Here is an 18,715-nt window from a genome sequence, read left to right as displayed (position 1 = left end):
AACCTCTTGAGTGAAGAAGTCTTTGGTAATCTCAGTGTTGTCAAGTGTATGAGGACAGAGAAAAACGTGGAAAGAATAGGCCAGACTATTCGGTGTATGTGTAGGCAAAGAAAAAATGAGCCGTAACCAGAGATATGGATCCAATGTAGTTCTGTCTGGCCAGTCAAAGGAGCCAATAACTCTCTAGCGGTAGCTTTTCAACGGGAGGCTGGTGCCCCATAATTGCTAGCCAACCAATATCCAGATCCCCATATTTGCCACCTTTGGGTCACCCTAACTTTGTTCTCTTAACAATGAAGCAAAACTAAAAGGGATTGTATTTTCCAGGTAATAATCACCACCCACGACCTGCCCGAGTCGGAAAACTGCCAATGTACCTTAATCAACCTACTCTTACAGCCCCATGGGAATACCAACAATCTTCTCAGGTAAGAGGGGTTGTTATCCTCAATATTATCTATTGTGATTATTATTACCTAGAACACACACACACACCCATTACATAATTCATTCAACTTTTAGCTCCCTTGACTTATAGCTGTATCATAATAAGTAAAATGGTAAACTGTTCGCCTTGCATTCGCATGGTGGAAGATCGATCCCAGCCTGAGACCATGAGTTTAAGTTGTTAACTGAGAGGTTACTGCTATGATTGGGCACCAAAGTGGGGTTTTGGGCTTGCCTGGCTGACTTTCCAATGAGAGTCTCTTCAGAAGATACTGGGACTAAAACCAGACACCTTTAATCTTACAAAATAGTTCTTTCTAAACATACTAGTTAGATAGTGAAGGTAATCAAGAGTCACCGCAATCCTTACTTGTGTTTCCACCATGGTTAGCAATAAGAGTAAACAAGATCAAACAAGTGGATTAGGAGTCTTATTTATCTATATCCATACTTTTCAATATTATCTATCAAGTATTCCAGAATCACACCCATATCAATTCATCTTTAAATACAGTGATAATGAATCGAGAATTATCAAGAGAAGATGGTTTGTGATGCTAGTGTTATGTGCTTACCCATAAACATCATTATTCTCTTTAAATACACAATTCTCCACAGATTTGTATACATTTTCTTCAGCCACGTAAATACACTTTGTTAACATTTCTATGAGTCTGTATGCAAAATAAAAGTTGAAACCACCTAACCTATACCTTCTCTTGTAGGCACAGAAAAGCAAATCTGATTTCCTACCTGACGAAGGTTTCAGTGAAGAACAATACAACACCCAGCAGCCCCAGGAGCTGACATATAAAGATCAGCCCAGTGCGGCTGTGTCTCCAGTTCCTCAGTCTATCCCAGAGGAACCTGAGGAGGCACCTTTTGATGTTGATAAATGGAGCAGTGATTATCAAAAACTTGCCGATGCAATTTACAGTGCTGATACTGATCGGTCTGGTAAGTTCAATTTACAATGCGGATACAGACCAGACACAAATCAGTCTCGTAAGTCCAATTTCCAGTGCTGATACAGTTCAGTCTGGGAAGTTCAATTTACAGTGCTGATACAGATCAGTCTGGTAAGTACAATTTACAGCGGCGATACAGAGGAGTCTGGTAAGTCCAATATACAGTGCTGATACAGAACTGACTGGTAAGTCCAATTCACAGTACTGATGCAGATCAGTCTGGTAAGTCCAGTTTACAGTGCTGATACAGATCAGTCTGGCGATTCCAATTTACACTGCTGATACAGGTAGGTCAGGTAAATACAATTTACAGAGATGATATAGCCGAGTCTAGTAAGTCCAATTTACAGTGCTGATAAAGATTTTTCTGGTAAGTACAATTGACAGTGATGATACAGACGAGTCTGGTAAGTACCTTATACAGTGCTGATATAGATGAGTCTAGTAAGTACCTTATATAGTGCTGATACAGATCAGTCTGGTAAGTCCAATTTCCAGTGCTGATCCAGATTGGTCTAGTAAGTCCAGTTTACAATACTGATACAGATTGGTCTGGTAAGTACAATTTACAGAGATGATACAGCTGAATCTGGTCAGTCTAATATACAGTGCCGATACAGATCAGTCTGGTAAGTCCAATTTATAGTGCTGATACAGATCAATTTGGTAAGTCTAGAATCATTTCTGAGGATTTGAGGAAATCATAACTTCTTAAAAGAGATTAAAAGAATTAAATCCCTTTCTGGATTTCTTGAAATATCTCTTGTCATGGCTGGGATTTAATTGCTGAAGATTAAAAGGGGCGCATGTCCCCAAAATTTTATTTTTTCTTCACATCCCCATCTATCCACAGTAAGTATGCACTGTTTCTTACAACACTAATTTGAAAAAAAAAAAAAAAAAAAAAAAAAAAAAAAAAAGTCATATAGAAGCTTTTCTATTAGGAAGCAATAAGTGGAATAGTTACGGACCCTATTTTTGTATTCTAAGCTTCACTAATAATGCTGTAATAAGTTTTTTCCTTATTAAAATGACAAATTCGGAGATAATTTGTATTTTTCCTAGCCATACAAACCTTAGCTATTTACATAGGGTATTACTTTCGGCGTAGCTGAAATGGCGAGCCATTAGATTTTTAACGAGGGTTAACTACCCCTGCGCTAGTTAGCAGGGGTAGGGGAGGGGTAGCTAGCTACCCCTCCCCCCTCACACACTGGTGAACTGATTCACTTCGCTTAGAGGTAGGACTTGACTTGGGGGACAGGGCTGGCGGGCAAATATGTGTAAATAGCTAAGGTTTGTATGGTTAGGAAAAATACAAATTATCTCCGAATTTGTCATTTGTTCCGTAACCGAAATACAAACCACGCTATTTACATAGGGTGACTTACCCCTTAGGAAGGGTGGAAAGTCCCCAGCCTTACTGGCTTTGGCTTTACCCGGGGACTCAGAATCCGAGTGAGCAGCACTTCGAGAAAATGTCCCTGCACCTCGCAAGTTCCTTGCTCCGCAAGGAGTGTGCGGCCTACATAAGCTTGTGTGTGGAGGGATGAAGCGTGACTTGTCCTAGGCAGTCGACCTGAAGACCTTTAGATGGAATTCTGGACTAGGACTTTCCCAATACCACCTCGTCAGGGTATGGGAGACGCGACAGTATTATTTTAATACTAGGAACACAAGGAAGCATGGTTTACCTGCAGAGGTTTGAGGTCAGCTATGCAGAGAACCTAGGATGCTGCTTTCCCCAAGAGAGGGGAGGATGAAGAAAAAAGTAAGGGCCAGACATACCTCTTTCAATCATGCAGTCTGACACCGGGTAACAATGCCCCCAACCTTCTGCTACTTGTCCATTAAGGAGCCTGAGGTTAGAACAGCTGTTGTGTAGCCACCACAGGCCGATAGAAAAACGTATCGAGGCTCCTGTCGGTCACGTCTTGCAGGTAGTGGGCTGTGAAGGTCGTCCGACGTTTCCAGACTCCAGTTTGTAGCACCTGCGTCTCAGAGTAGTTTTCATGAAGACCAGAGACGTTGCGATGCCTCTGACATCTTGTGCTCTAAGGCTACATGACGGAGGAGGGTCTGGATTCAGGGCGAGATGGGTGGTCCTTGAATCCAGGCTGCAAAGGTATTCTTGGTGACCCTCCTTTTCGTCCTTCCTGTGCTCCCAAACAGGGCTTGCACGTGAGGACGAACTGGAGCTGTTCTTTAAGATAACACCTCCCACTCCTTACTGGGCATAGTAGGAGAAGGCCTGGGTCATCTGTTACAGAACGGAGACTCGAAATCCTGAAGGAGTCGAACCGAAGGTTTGGGACTCCAAGATCTTGAGTCTAGTAATCGACTCAGGGACGAACCCGAACGTTACCTCTCCCTATCTTCTTGAATGGGCGAAGTCGTACGAGAGACCATGAAGTACGCTGATACGCTTGGCCAAAGCCAGAGCGAGCCGGAGCACCGACTTCTAAGTCAGGTGCCTATCAGATGCCTAGCGTAATGGTTCACAAGGAAAAGCCCTAAGATCCCTAAGAACCCGAACCATGTTCCATGGAGGAGATCTCACTTCCGACTGGGTGCAGGTAAGTTCGTAGCTTCGTATGAGCGAAGAAAGATCCCGCGAGGAGGAATTGTCTAACCTTAGAGCCTGAAGGCCAGGCTTGAGGCTGAGCGATAGGCTTTACCGCCGAGAGCAAAGGGCGTATTTCCTCCCGCAGATGGACAATAACTCCGCTAACGCTGGAATAGTGGCATCGAGGGGAGAGATACCTCTCCCACGACACCAACCACAGAAGACCCTCCACCTCGCCTGGGGGACCCCTGCGGATGACTTCGCAGGTGTCAAGACATCCGCTCCGCGACCTGTTGCAGAACGCCTCTCTCTGTGAGGAAGATGCTGGATGGACTCCAGGCGTGGAGCCGAAGCGGAGCTACAGCTTGTGGTAGACAAAGTGGTGTGGTTGCTTTAGTTCTTGTCGTGGGGGAAGCTCTCCCGGGAGTTCCAACAAGGGATGCAGAAGGTCCGGAAACCACTCTGCATGATGCCGTAGCAGAGCTATCAGAGTCATCGACAGGTTGACCGATAGTCTGGTCTTGTTGAGCCCCCCTTTCCCTCAAACCCAACGGTGGCAAGGCGTAGATGTCGATGTTGTCCACCGATGTAGGAAGATATCTCGGCAGGGTGCCTTGGGTCCAGGGCTGGGGAGAAGTACAGCGACAGCTTGAAATTCAAGGTTGTCGCGAACAGGACCACAAGGTCAGGGCTTGTTGGCTATTGGGGGTTCCAAAGACCACTCGGTACTCTCTATCTGCGATGCTCTGTTCCGACTGTTGGAGAGCACATTCCTTTGTCCGGAATGAAGCGAGCCGATAGTGGTATTGAGTGGATTTCGGCTCATCTCAGTATCTCTACTGTACGATGGGAAGACTGATATGAAAAGGTACCTCCCCGCTTGATGAAAAAAGCAACAACCATGGTGTTGTCGCTCACGGAGTGACTCGCCGGGGTCTGTTGGAACTGTTGACCGGCCATAATATGGCCTTCATCCCTAGCCCATTAATGTGGAGGTAACTTTCTAGTTCTGGCCATAGGCTTGAGATCCTTTGGTTCAGAACGTCCCCCCCCCCCCCCCCCCCTTCTTTGACGCGTCCGAAGACAGCATCAAATGCGGAGGAGGGACGAGAAGATCCACTCTCTAGCAAAGGCTTCGTAGATCAACCACCACTGCAGGATCCCTCGTTCGGCAGGTCCCATACGACCAGAATGTCTGGGGAATCGTAGTCTTGATTCCACCGGGACTTGAGTCGCCAAAGCAGGAGACTCATCCTGAGGCGAGTGTTTGGGACTAGAGGGGTCAAGAAGGAAGGTGACCTAGGAGGCGTAACTATAAAAAGGCTGGAGACTCTCCTAGCCTGAGGAAAGGTTCTACTACTCTCCTCCGCCTTGCTATCCTATCATCCGGTGGGAAGGCTTAATGGAGATTGGAGTCTAAAATCAAGCCTAGATATCCCAGTTGTTGCGATGGAAACAGAGAAAACTTCTCGAGATTTACCATGATCCTTAGATCTTGGCAAAGTCCCAGAGGCTTGTCTCGGTGTCGAAGAAGGGTCGATACCGAAACTGCCGGGGTAGCCAGTCATCCAGAAAGTGAAGGAGGCGGATGCCGCTCCTGTGTGGACATGAGGATTCGGGATGAACTTCCTGGTGAATGCCTGCGGTGCTGTGGAGAGATCGAAGCACAGCACCTTGAACTGGTATATCTGTTGTCTAGGCTGAATTCCAAGTACTTCCTGTAAAGACGGATGGAATTGGGATCTGGAAGTACCTGTCTTTAGGATCCAATATGCACATGAAGTCTTGTGGTTTCCCTGCAAGTCTGATCGAATCTGTTGTACCATACTGACCGAAGTTTGTACGCCAAACTTGTTCAGGGCTAAGAGGAGGATGGCGGGTCTCCAGCCTTCAGGCGCTTCTTACAAGAAAGAGTCGTTTGAAGAACCTTGGGGGGAGCCTCCACCTTGGAGACCATCCTTCTAGAGCATGGTCTTGCCCTCTGCCCCAGGGGCTAGCCCCCTTTGCCGATCCCATGGCATAGGGGCTCAGCGACACTGGATTCGCTGACAGGGGAGGTAGAGATGCTACGAAACGGAACACGAAATCCCTGGCTGATCATGGAGATCGTTCAGGTATGGGCCCCGAGTTTCTGCCACTTGAAGGCGCAACTCCAGGCATCCCCCCCCCCTGGGGGATGCAGGTAGGGGTTGCCAATCATAGCGTTTGCGGCCTAGGCCGCCCCCTCTAGGATTATGGCCTCCCCAGGAGGGCTCCTCGCCCTTTGTCCCAGACAGGAGAGGGGAAGCTGCATAGACACCTTGTCTAGCTGCCCGTGCCGGTTCTGATGTCCTAGGCTGAACGAGGCTGTTGAAGTTGAGGCGCTGGAGGCTTGTAGGGACTGGATGTAAGCACCCTGGAGGAGGAAATCGTGATACGATTTTCTCCACCTCTCAGTCGCTCGTTCCTTGTCCTTGGGCTGAAACAAGCCCCTTCCCAGGATGGAAGAGTGTCTGGGTTTGCCGATATCCACGGTAGGGACCTTCGAGAGAAAACCTCTCGATCACTGCATCTCGATGCTTCAACATCGAGTTTGTCCCCAAATTCGACACTTGGTGTCGGGAAACGATGGTGCACGTGTTCGAGAGGAGGAAAACTCCATAACCTTCCTGGAGCTTCCTAGAATAAAACCTCAAGCTCGACGATCAGCCACGAGGTGGCCTGCCTGGTACCCTTGCGGCTTCCTCCAGGTTCAAGATTCCCGAAGTCGAAAATGTCACCTGCCGGGCGGAGAGTTTCTCGACGGAAAAACCCCCGGAAGGCCCGTTGCAGCGGAATGGTGGAGAGGAAGAGCTAACTCAGGCTACCCCATAATCTCGAAGTATTCCCTCTGTTGATGACTGACAGAGGCAGTATCAGCTGCCACCGTTGAAGGGAAGGGGATCGGGCGATCCTGAGGAGAGGGATGATGGGGCCTGCCTGAAAAAGGGAGAAGAATGTTACCCAGACTCTTCTGAAGATTCTTCTTGCTCTTGTATGTGCCATGCTCTGCGCTTACGAGGTGAAGATCGTGACTATGATGATCTGAAAGTATGTGCTCCAGGAAAAAACTCGCCAGGTTGCCCGTGTTGCGAAACCCGGCGGGAATCGCGGTTGAAATCGCCCTTGGCGCTCGCGCGACGGTACAATCGTTGGTTCGCGCGCGGGCGAACATGTGTGCGCATGTGCGTGGGTACGCGCATGCCTGCGAGGATGCGTGGACGCGTGAGGACGTGAGGACGCGCGGGCGCGCGGGAGCACGGGCGCGAGGGAGCGTGGGAGCGCGGGCGCGGTCGGAAGACCGAAAAACGCGTAAGCGAGCGATGGCGCATTGGCGAGCGATGGTGCGATGGCGAGCGATGGTGCGATGGCGTGATTGGCGAGCGATGGTTCTTTGCGGGAAATGGCGCGTTGGCGAGCGATGGCGCGTTGGCGAGCGATGGTGCGTAGCGACCGATCGCGTACAGGAGAGCCAACGAGTGGCCGCGTACGGCGATCTGAAGCGTGGGCGCGTTGAAAACGCTAGCGGGCTGGTGAAGTCGGGCGCGATCGCTAGGAGATCGCTGGCGCGTAGGAGATCGATGGAGCGCAGTACGCGGCCAGAGGGTGAGGTTGCGCATAATAGCGAACGCTCGTGGGCGAGTACAGAAGACTACTCGTGGGCGCGCGGGCGCGCGGGCGCTCAGAGACTCGTTCAAATCTAGAGCACAGTAGATCGTCGGCGAGGAGGTGGAGGAATCATCTCTTTCGTCTCCACCCACATCTGGAAGCTCGTGGAGTACGCTGGTGCGCATTGCGCACATCAGGATAGGGAGCGCAGATGTGCGCTTGCGAGAAGGCAATCGTGGGCATAAAAAGAAGGAACAATCTCCTTGCCTGTGCCTAGATCAAAAGATTGTGGGCGCGAGGGCGAACGTTGGCGCGCATTGCGCACATAGGAAAGTGCGTACAGATGTGTGCTGGCGCGCAGGCGATCGAGGGCGTACAGGAGACCGTTGGCGCACAAGGCGCGTAGCAGGAAAAGGGCGTCCAGAAGTGCGCTGGCGCACAGAAGGTCTCAGAGGCGCAGGTGAGCGCAAGCACGTAGGTGAGCGCTGGCGCGCAGGTGAGTGCTGGCGATCAGGAGATCTACGGCAAGACTTAGCTATAGGATATCGTAGGAGAGAAGTCTGGAACACAGCAGGAGAGCGCAAGAGCGCTACTAGGAAAACGTGGGCGCGCAGGTAAAACCTGGCACTTAAGTCCCTTAAGTGCCAGGTTTTACCCACATTGTGGAGTAAGCCCTTTTACCCCAAAGGGACCAGAGCTCTTTGGAAACGAGGTACGTTGGCGCCCACTGCGCATCTGCGTCCAGGAGAAGGTCTGGCAGGAGGATCCTCTACGGGGAAGGTGAAGATGAAGACGACCACAGCCAGGAGCACCATCATCAACCTCCGAAGAGGAGCCTCTGGAGTGAACTCCCCCAAGGGGGAGAAGCACTTGCAGGAGAGACCGTGGCATCAGCTGCCCCCTAAAGGGACTGAGCCCTCAGCAACAACAGCAGAAGGAGACCTCCGAAGAGGAATCTCTGTGGTGAACTCCCCCCCCCCCCCCCCGGGGAAGAAACACTGGCAGGAGAGACCGTAGGGCTCAGCTGCTCCCCGAAGGGGACTGAGCCTCCAGCAACAACAGCAGAAGGAGTCCTCCGAAGAGGAGTCTCTATGAGTGTCCTCTCTCGCGAAGGAGAGAAGATTACTTCGTAGAAGAGACTGAAGATGGAGCCCAAAGGGCCGAAGGGTCAGCCAGTGACCTAGGAGCCAACCTCCAAAGAGGTGCTCCTGCAGCTGCTCAGCCCCTTGAGCGTAGCTGCAGGTGAGACCGCTCAGCACCAAGAGCATAGTCGCACAAAAACTATGGTCCGAGAATGTAAACGCTCAGCCCCTTGAGCAAGGTTACAAAAGCGGTCGCTCAGCACCAAGAGCAAAACCGCCGGAGGACCAAGAATATATCATAATTATAAATGGTAAGAGAAGTTTCCCCCGAAAGGGAAAGAAACTCAAACCTGGGCAGGGAACCTCCCTCGGAAGGGAAGTTACCCACCCAAGAAGGCGAACCTCCTGAGAGATCTAAGATGAACTGAAGAGCTGTCGGTTGTCTCGGGAGAACTTCCAGGAGAAGGAGACACGCCCCTGACGAAGTCCTATAGAGGAGGCAGCAACAGCCGACTCCCCGAGTCCCAACAAGACAGCTCTGCTTCGTTGTCACATTAGGCAAACAGAAAACAGATCGTTAACTGTGAAAATAAAAAGTAATTAGTTAACATTCATTCCCCCGGGAAGACCCCGAAGAGGAAACCCGAGGGAAAAGAACACAAGAATTACATAACAGACAAGAGCCCTCAACCCCACCTACACTCACGGGAAGGGGGAAGGGCGAGAACTGTAACAAAAACAGAATTATAAGTTATAATTATGCAATTCATTAAAGAATGTTCACTAAAAGTAAGAACGAAAAACTCCGAAGGGAGAGGTTCTAAAAAGCTGAAAAGTTAACAAATACAATTAGATTTTATAATAAAAATATGATTGAGATAAAAAAGTACTGCGTAGCAACTCCACCCGAAAAGAGGAGCTATCGTAGTGTGTAGAAAACGTAGTAAAAGGGTGAACGACCTCCAGAGAGAGAGAGAGACCGTAGTCAAACTACACTTTCGCGTTCCTACGCTGAACCCCACCTTCCCCGTAGGAAAAGAGGAGAGCGGAGAAACAAAATTAATAAGCCCAGCGATGACGACTCCCCACGGCGCCCGTGGAAGGAGCTGACCGAAGGACCAAGGGAGAGATTGCGGTCCATGAAATTACTTCGTAGTGGCCTGACTGCCGGCGGCTACACGGTGATATCGTACAAACACACACACACAGCTCGAACACTGAAAAGGAAACTTACTGATTTCTATACTCAAATATATACATAAACATAAAAATATGTTTACATATATATATATGAGTACAAGAAAAGTAAGTAATTAAGTAAAGACAAAACAATAAATGGCTGCCATGCAAGGACGGGAACAGAGACATCCGTTCGTAGTCCGAGCCAAAAGCGAAGTGAGTCAGTTCACCAGTGTGTGAGGGGGGAGGGGTAGCTAGCTACTCCTCCCCTACCCCTGCTAACTATCGCGGGGGTAGTTAACCCTCGTCAAAAATCTAATGGCTCGCCATTTCAGCTACGCCGAAAGTAATACCCTATGTAAATAGCGTGGTTTGTATTTCGGTTACGGAACAAGTGACATTTTTCCTTTGTGAGTAGTATACAATACCTTTACATTACTTAGGAATGCATATGCACTTTACATTTAGAAACTGTAGTTGTTCAACAGAACAACAGAATTCTTTCCATTCTACTTTAGAAACTTTGAATATGTATTAATTTTCTTATAACTGCATAGGTGCAGTGAGAGTAGATAAACAGAAACTGCAGTTAAATTTCCAGATAGTTTTTCTACCCTTCTGGGTTAAACGATTGTCAAATACATTTACAGTCACTAACATTTTCTATTGACTTTTCAGGTTATATGGTGTCAGAGGAAGTACATCGCATTACAGCGACGTACACTTGTGTATACAGACTTGGGATTTCAGATGTCAGTATCAATACAGCTCTTATTACAGCAAATGACCCCAATTATGGAGAAGTGCATCTTGAGTATTATCTTTCTGTGCTTCAGGACCTACATTTCAGAGAGATGGAGGCCTACTAAAGTCAATAAGCCTGAGTTCTAATCTTCATCACATGGAGTTCTCATCCTCGAAAGACTTGTGATGTAACATAAAATGTGGATCACAATGTTTATGGTAATGTGACGTAAAATGAGGATTGCAGCTTTGATTGTTAGCTTTTTGTTACATGAGAACTGATTCTCCTCCTTAGCAGTTACGATATACAAAATGAGCTGTAACCCTTCCATCTAAGTTTTTTATGAAACCTTTGGGGCAGGAACCCAGGCATGGAAAACAGATATCCTACTGAACCCAAAATAACGTCATATACAATTCAATCTTTAACCTGATTGGGTGTTTAGAAATAATTCGGCACTGAAAGGATTTGGAATTCACCTGTAGTACAAACAGTGACATGTGTTATGCTGTCTGTAATTAGAATCGGTATTTGCATTTGAATACAATACCATGACCAAATAGGTTAAGTCTGGAGTATGTGCTAGTTTAAATAAGTCGTTGAAATATGAATTTAGCAAATTGACAGCAGATATGTTCAATTTATGCAGATTTGTAATGTATGCTGTGTTTTTCTGCAATAGAATTCTTGTGATGACACTTGGTCTGTTATTCACTACCTATTTAGAAGGATGGTGACTGGCTATGTGGGGACTTAATTCAGCTTTATTGTCACAATGAAACCTTTTTTGTGATTAAAAGACAGAAATGGACAAGATTGTAAAGAATCTTAAATAAATCAATAAATTTTGGTTGCACTTTAAGTAAAGATACATAATATTGCCACTACTGAGCAAGGTAGAGAATTTCTCATTGTGGAAGCGGGTAGTACAACAAATTTTATTTAGACAAATTTGACCTGAATGTCTTTTCCGTTTTACAGAAAAGTGTTCACTATTCAACATACTATCTTAGATATTCAGTCTGTGCGCCATTTTCTGATTAGTTTGTTGACATAGAGAAAACAAATGTTTACATAGCATTACAGTGAAATCAAAACAATTTTCAATTATCTTCTGAGTGTCATAGATAAGAAAAAATTAAACAGTTTGAAGTTTTTTATTATATTTACGTTTCACATTTTGGATGCATCCATGCAATCCTTTTTTGTTTGGGTGGATGACCCAAACGAAAAAGGGATACACGAATACATCCAAAATGACAAACTCGGAGATAATATGTATTTTTCCTAACCATACAGACCTTAACTATTTACATAGGGTATTACTTTCGGCGTAGCTGAAATGACGAGCCATTAGAATTTTAACGAGGGTTAACTACCCCTGCGCTAGTTAGCAGGGGTAGGGGAGGGGTAGCTAGCTACCCCTCCCCCCTCACACACCGGTGATTTGTCTCACTTCACTTAGAGGTAGGACTTGTCTTGGGGGACAGGGCTGGCGGGCAAATATGCGTAAATAGCTAAGGTTTGTATGGTTAGGAAAAATACAAATTATCTCCGTATTTGTCATTTGTTCTGTAACCGAAATACAAACCACGCTATTTACATAGGGTGACTCACCCTTAGGAAGGGTGGAAAGTCCCCAGCCCTACTGGCTTTGGCTTTACCCGGGGACTCAGAATCCGAGTGATTAGCACTTCGAGAAAAAGAGTCCTTGCACCTCACAAATTCTCTTGCTCCGCAAGGAACGTGTGGCCTACATAAGTTCGTGTGCGAAGGAAAAAGTGTGACTCGTCCTAGAAGTTGACCTGGAGATCTTTAGATGCAAATCTAGGTTAGGACGTTCCCAATATCACCTCGTCAGGGTATAGGGGACGCAAAAGTATTAACTTAATACTAGGAACACAAGGAAGCATGGTTTACCTGCAGATGTTGAGGTCAGCTATGCAGAGACCAGGATGCTGCTTTCCCCAAGAGAGGGGAGGATGAAGAAAGAAGTAAGGCCCAGACATACTCTTTCATTCACGCAGACTAAGTCCGGGTAACAATGCCCTCAACCTTCTGCTACCTGTCCAATAAGGAGCCTGATGTTAGACCAGCTGTTGTGCTGCTACCACAGGGCCGATAGAAAATGTATCGAGGCTCCTGTGGGTCACGTCCTGCAGGTAGTGGGCAGTGAAGGTCGTCTGACGCTTCCAGACCCCAGCTTGAAGTACCTGCGTCACTGAGAAATTTCTCTTAAAGGCCAGGGACGTAGCAATGCCCCTGACGTCATGTGCTCTGGGGCGACGTGACGGAGGAGGGTCTGGATTCAAGGCGTGATGAATAACTCACCGAATCCAACCCGAAATGGTGTTTTTGGTGACCCTCCTCTCAGTCCTTCCCGTGCTCACAAACAACGCTTGTACACGGGGACGGACTGCAGCTGTTCTTTTCAAGTACCGCATCAGACTCCTAATTGGGCATAATAGCAGATGGTCTGGGTCACTTGTTACAGAACGAAGACTCGTGACCCTGAAGGAGTCGAACCGAGGGTCCGGCACTCCCGGGTTCTGAGTCTTGGCAACAAACTCAGGGACGAACTTGACGTTACCTCCCCCCATCCCCTTGAATGGGCGATGTAGTATGAGAGACCATGAAGTTCACTAACCCGTTTGGCCGAAGCCAACGCGAGTAGGAACACCGTCTTCCACGTCAGGTGGCGATCAGAGGCCTGGCGTAATGGTTCGAAGGGAGGTCTCTTAAGAGCCCTGAGAACTTGAACCACGTTCCAAGAAGGAGGTCTCACTTCTGACTGAGGGTAAAAAAGCTCATAGCTGCGTATGAGTAAGGAAAGTTCTAGCGAGGAGGAAATGTCCACTCCTTTCAGCCTAAAAGCCAGGCTTAAGGCTGAGCGATAGCCTTTCACGGCTGAGACTGAAAGGCGCATTTCTTCCCGCAAATAAACCAGGAACTCCGCTATTGCTGGAATAGAGGCATCGAGTGGAGAGATACGCCTCCCACGACACTAACCACAGAAGACTCTCCACTTTGGCTGGTAGACTCCAGCGGAGGATTTCCGCAGGTGCCGAGACATCCTCTCTGCAACCTGTTGCGAAAAGCCTCTCTCCGTGAGGAGACGCTGTATAGTCTCCAGGCGTGAAACCAAAGCGACGCTACGGCTTTGTGGAAGATGTTGCAATGTGGTTGTGTGAGTAGCTCGTGTCGTGGGGGAAGTTCTCGCGGGGGTTCCGTCAGGAGTTGCAGAAGGTCCGGGAACCACTCCGCATGATGCCATAGCGGAGCTATTAAAGTCATCGAGAGGTTGACCGATAGTCTGGTCTTGTTGAGCACCCTTCTCATCAGACAAAACGGTGGGAAGGCGTAAACGTCGATGTTGTCCCACCGTTGCTGGAAGGCGAGCTGACAGTGATATTGAGTGGACTTTGGTCCACCTCAGAATCTCTACTGCAAGATGGGATAGCTGCTGCGAAAAGGTACCTCCCTGGATGGCATCTTACCAGAGGGCCTTGGGGTCCGGGACTAGGAAGCATTAGAGCGGCAGCTTGAAGTCCAGAGCTGTCGCGAACAGGTCCACTGTCGGGGAACCCCACAAAATCAGGACTTTGTTGGCTACTTGAGGATCCAAAAACCATTCGGTACTCACTATCTGCGATGCTCTGCTCAGACTGTCGGCGAGCACATTCCTTTTGCCTGGAGTGAAGCGAGCTGATAGTGGAATCGAGTGTACTTTGGTCCACCTCAGAATCTCTACTGCAAGATGGGATAGCTGCTGCGAAAAGGTACATCCCTGCTTGTTGATATAAGCCACTACCATAGTGTTGTCGCTCATCACCACCACGGAGTGGCCCGCCAGGCCCTGTTGGAACCGTTGAAGGGCCAGAAACACAGCCTTCATTTCTAGCAGGTTGATATGCAGGTACTTTTCGGATTCTGACCAGAGGCCTGAGGCCTTCTGGTTCAGAATGTGTGCCCCCGACCCTTCTTTTGACGCGTCCAAAAACAGTGTCAAATCCGGGGGAGGGACGAGAAGATCCACGCCCTTTCGAAGGTTCTCGTCCATCAGCCACCATCGCAGGTCCGTCTGTTCCTCTGGTCCTACCGGAACCAGCAAGTCCGGGGAATCGTGTCCCTGATTCCACCGAGACTTGAGCCGCCATTGAAGGGCTCTCATCCTGAGGCGGCCGTTGGGAACCAGACGAGCTAGGGAGGATAGGTGACCTAGAAGACGTAACCATGATTGGGCTGGAATCTCTTCCCGACTGAGGAAGGGCTCTGCCACCCTCCTCAGCCTTGCTATCCTGTCGTCTGATGGAAAGGCTTTGTGGAGATTGGTGTCTAAAATCATGCCTAGGTAAACCAGTCGTTGCGTAGGTTGCAGAGAGGACTTCTCGAGATTTACCATGATCCCCAGATCTTGGCAAATTCCCAGAAGCCTGTCTCGGTGTTGAATAAGGGTCAACTCAGAGTCTGCCGGGATCAGCCAGTCATCCAGATAATGGAGGAGACGAATGCCGTTCCTGTGAGCCCACACAGAGATCAGAGTGAACACCTTGGTGAACACCTGAGGTGCTGTGGAGAGACCGAAACACTGTACCTTGAACTGGTAGATCTTGTCATCTAGGCTGAATCTCAAGTACTTCCTGGAAGACGGATGGATTGAGATCTGGAAGTTCGCGACCTTCATATCCAGTGTGCACAAGTAATCTTGTGGTCTCACTGTCAGTCTGACCGACTCTGCTGTCTCCATTCTGAACTGGGTTTGTTTGACAAACTTGTTCAGCGTTGAGAGGTCGATGACAGGCCTCCAGCCTCCAGACGCCTTCTTTACAAGAAAGAGTCGACTGAAGAAGCCTGGGGAGCCGTCTACGACCTCCTGGAGAGCATCCTTCTTGAGCATGGTTTCGACCTCTGCCCGAATGGCTAGCCCCTTTGCCGATCCCATGGCATAGGAGCTCAACGACACTGGATTCGCTGTCAGGGGAGGTTGAGATTTCGTGAATGGGACGCGATATCCTTGGCCGATCACGGAGACCGTCCAGGAATCGGCCCCAAGTTGCTGCCACCTGTGCACGCAACTTTGAAGGCATCCCCCCACAGGTGGACACGCATGGGGATTGCCAATCCTAGCGTTTGCGGCCACGGCCGCTACCTCTAGGATTTTTGCCTCCCCTAGAGGACTTATTGCCCTTCCTGTCCTTGACGGGAAAGGGCTGTGGCTTAGACACTTTTCTTAGCTGCCAGGGCCTGCTTCGGTGTCCTACGAGGCTGTTGTTGAGGCTGTTGCAAAGCTGGAGGCTTGTAGGGCCGAAATGTCAAGGCCCTTTGGAGGAGCGAATCCTGGATCGTCTTCCTCCACCTCTCAGCTGTCCGTTCTACGTCTAGGGGATCAAACAAGGCTCCCCCAATGATGGAGGAGTGTCTGAGCCTGTTGACGTCCACAGCGGGGACCTTCGGATGGAATCTCTCGGTCACCGCGTCCCGCCGCTTCAGAATCGAGTTGGCCCACAGGTTAGTAACCTGGTGAGCCAGAAACTCGATGGAACGAGTTCCCGAGAGGAGGAAGGTCTCCAAGGCCTTCCTATTGCTCTCTTTGGACAGGTCCTCCGAGCGCAATAGGATGCCTAAGGAACCTAGCCACACGTCCAGCCACGAAGTGGCCTGCATGGCCATCTTCGTGACCTTCTCATGGCTGAGGATCTCTGCTGCTGAGAACGTCACTTGCCGGGAGGAGAGCTTCTCTAACGGAGTTCCCCTGGAGAGCTCTTCCACGGAGTGGTGAAGAGGAAGGCCCACACTAGACTCCCCCATGATCTCAAAGTACCTCCTCTGCTGTAAGCAAGGAGGCAGGAGGAGTCTACTCCCAGCAGTAGAACGGCTGGAGGAGGCGAGATCAGCAAGCTGAGCTTCGACCTTGTCTCTGGCACTCTTCACCCCTTGGGACCAAGGCAAGGCTGCACTGGCCCTTTGAGGTTTCTGGGTGCCATAGACTTGGTCTAGGACGGTGTCCTTACCTTCTCGAGGGGCGGTCTCAGGGTCCTTAAACTTGTTGAGTTGCCTCATCAAGCTAAGTACCTGCCAGAAGGCATGCTCAGACTCGTGCTGCTCACCTCCCTGAGGGCTGGCAGCTAAGTCTCCAGTCCCCGAAGGCTCTTCTCGGGGAAAATCACGGACGTTCTCCCGAGGAACAGTTGGCTCTTGGTGAACTCTGGAGGACGATTTAGGAATCGTCTTCGAGTCCTTAGATTCCCTCCTGGGCGGGATGCAGGACTCGAGTAAAGAGGGCTGGAAGGAACTCCCCGCACGAGACGTCTCTCCTCCCCGAGGAGAGGTGTCTCCCCTTGGTGCAGAGGGAGAAACCATCTCCTCTGAAGAATCTCCTGATGAAGGAAAGGCTTCCTCCACAGGAGAAGTAGAGAAAGACTGATGCGGGGAAGGATCCCTCCTGACAGACCTCTTCGGAGCCAGCTTCTCCCTGGGAGAAGTTACCGCGAAGTCCACTCCTCTCTTTCTCTTCAGCGGGGGCGAGTCAGCCTTTGGTCTGGAACCTTGATCAGCGAGTTCAGGCTTCACGGCCTGTACCACCGCCTTGATCAGGTAACCAAACCAAGACTGACGAGTTACTGACGCAGCGTCAGTAATTCCCGCTGTAGGGAAAGGGATCTCCTGACCCTTAAGAGTGGACACTGCTGGACCTTCCTGAAAGGGAAGAAAAGAAGAACGTTGCCTGGACCTCTCCTGAGGTTCTTCCGGGTCCTGAATAGTGCTATTCCTGCGCTTACGCGCTGGCGATCTCACAGGCAATCTAGAGGAACACGCCTCTGGTGAAAGAACGCGCTGCGAATCCTGACGAGGGTGGGGTTTGCGCTGGGGCTCGCGTTGCTGCTCGCGCGATTTAGCCCTTGGAGGGTCGCGCGTGGGCGAAACTTTTAGCGCGAGCGCGCAGAAATATACGCTCGTGGGCGCGTTCGCGATCGGGTGAGTAGGCGCATGGGTGCGCGGGCGCATGGGTGCGCGGGCGCATGGGTGCGCGGGCGCATGGGTGCGCGGGCGCATGGGTGCGCGGGCGCATGGGTGCGCGGGCGCATGGGTGCGCGGGCGCATGGGTGCGCGGGCGCATGGGTGCGCGGGCGCATGGGTGCGCGGGTGCATGGGTGCGCGGGCGCATGGGTGTGCGGGCGATTGAGCGTGTGGGCGTGCGGGCGAGTGAGCGCGTGGGCGTGCAGGCGAGTGGGTGCGCTGACGCGCGGGCGAGTGGGCATAAGGGCACGATGGTGAAAGAGCGCGTGGGCGTGCTGGCGAGGGGGCGCGTTGGCGCACCAGAGAATGCAGGGAAGATCGCAAGGGCGATCGATGGCGCGTCAGCGAGCGATAACGCTTAGGAGAGCGATGGAGAGAAGAAGATCGCTGGCGAGCAGGCGACACCTGTCGCGAGGGAGATCGCTGGAGATCAGGCGATCACTGGCGAGATGGGGAGCGTTTGCGCACCAAAACTGGGCAGCGCGTCAGCGATCGATGACTCGCAACGCGAGAAGGAGACCGATAGCGCTCAGGCGATTTTGCCTTAGCGCGTTTGGGAGACCTGAGGCGATCTGGAATCTGAGAGCGTTGGCGATCAGGGGATCGCTTGCGCGCAGGCGACTGATCGCGCGGGCGCTTAGGAGAAAGACATTGGCGATCAGGAGATCACTTGCGCGCAGGCGACGGATCGCGCGGGCGCTTAGAGGATCGCTAACGAGCCTGAGGGCGCTGGTGCGCAGCCCTCTCTGGTGAAGATGTGCGCAGAGGAGAGCGCTCGCGAACAGCTTCCAACGGAAGCTCAGGTGCGCGTGAGCGCGCAGTCACTTTGGAGGTATGACTGGAGTGCACAGGCGCTGACGCGTAGAAGGAGATGGGCGCACAAGTGCGCGGGGGCGAGGCGAAGGAGTCCCATCCTTGTCTGCCCTTGGATCTGAAGATCCAGAAACAGGAGATCGTTGGCGCGCAAGGCACTTGTCTGGAACTAACTGCGCAAATGCGCACTGACGAGCAGGAGACTTAACTCGCTTGGGAGACTGTTGGCGCACCCGGCGCACCCGGCGCACCCGGCGCACAGCAGGGTCCG

General features: G+C 50.4%; 1 protein-coding gene across 2 annotated transcripts in view; it reads left to right on the top strand.

The window, feature by feature from the left end:
• The window catches only part of LOC137658648 (uncharacterized), a 194,463-nt gene extending 183,212 nt beyond the window's left edge, over positions 1-11,251 (top strand). For both annotated transcript variants that reach the window (XM_068393593.1, XM_068393594.1), the window contains exons 9-11: positions 328-428; positions 1,173-1,404; positions 10,548-11,251. In XM_068393593.1, the coding sequence (XP_068249694.1) occupies positions 328-428; positions 1,173-1,404; positions 10,548-10,738 (524 nt within the window). In that variant the 3' untranslated portion in view covers positions 10,739-11,251. The remainder of the gene's footprint in view (positions 1-327; positions 429-1,172; positions 1,405-10,547) is intronic.
• The last annotated feature ends 7,464 nt before the right edge of the window (positions 11,252-18,715 follow it).

Source organism: Palaemon carinicauda, chromosome 19, assembly GCF_036898095.1.
Source record: "Palaemon carinicauda isolate YSFRI2023 chromosome 19, ASM3689809v2, whole genome shotgun sequence".
NCBI lineage: Eukaryota > Metazoa > Arthropoda > Malacostraca > Decapoda > Palaemonidae > Palaemon > Palaemon carinicauda.
This window is presented reverse-complemented; position numbering and strand designations above follow the sequence as displayed.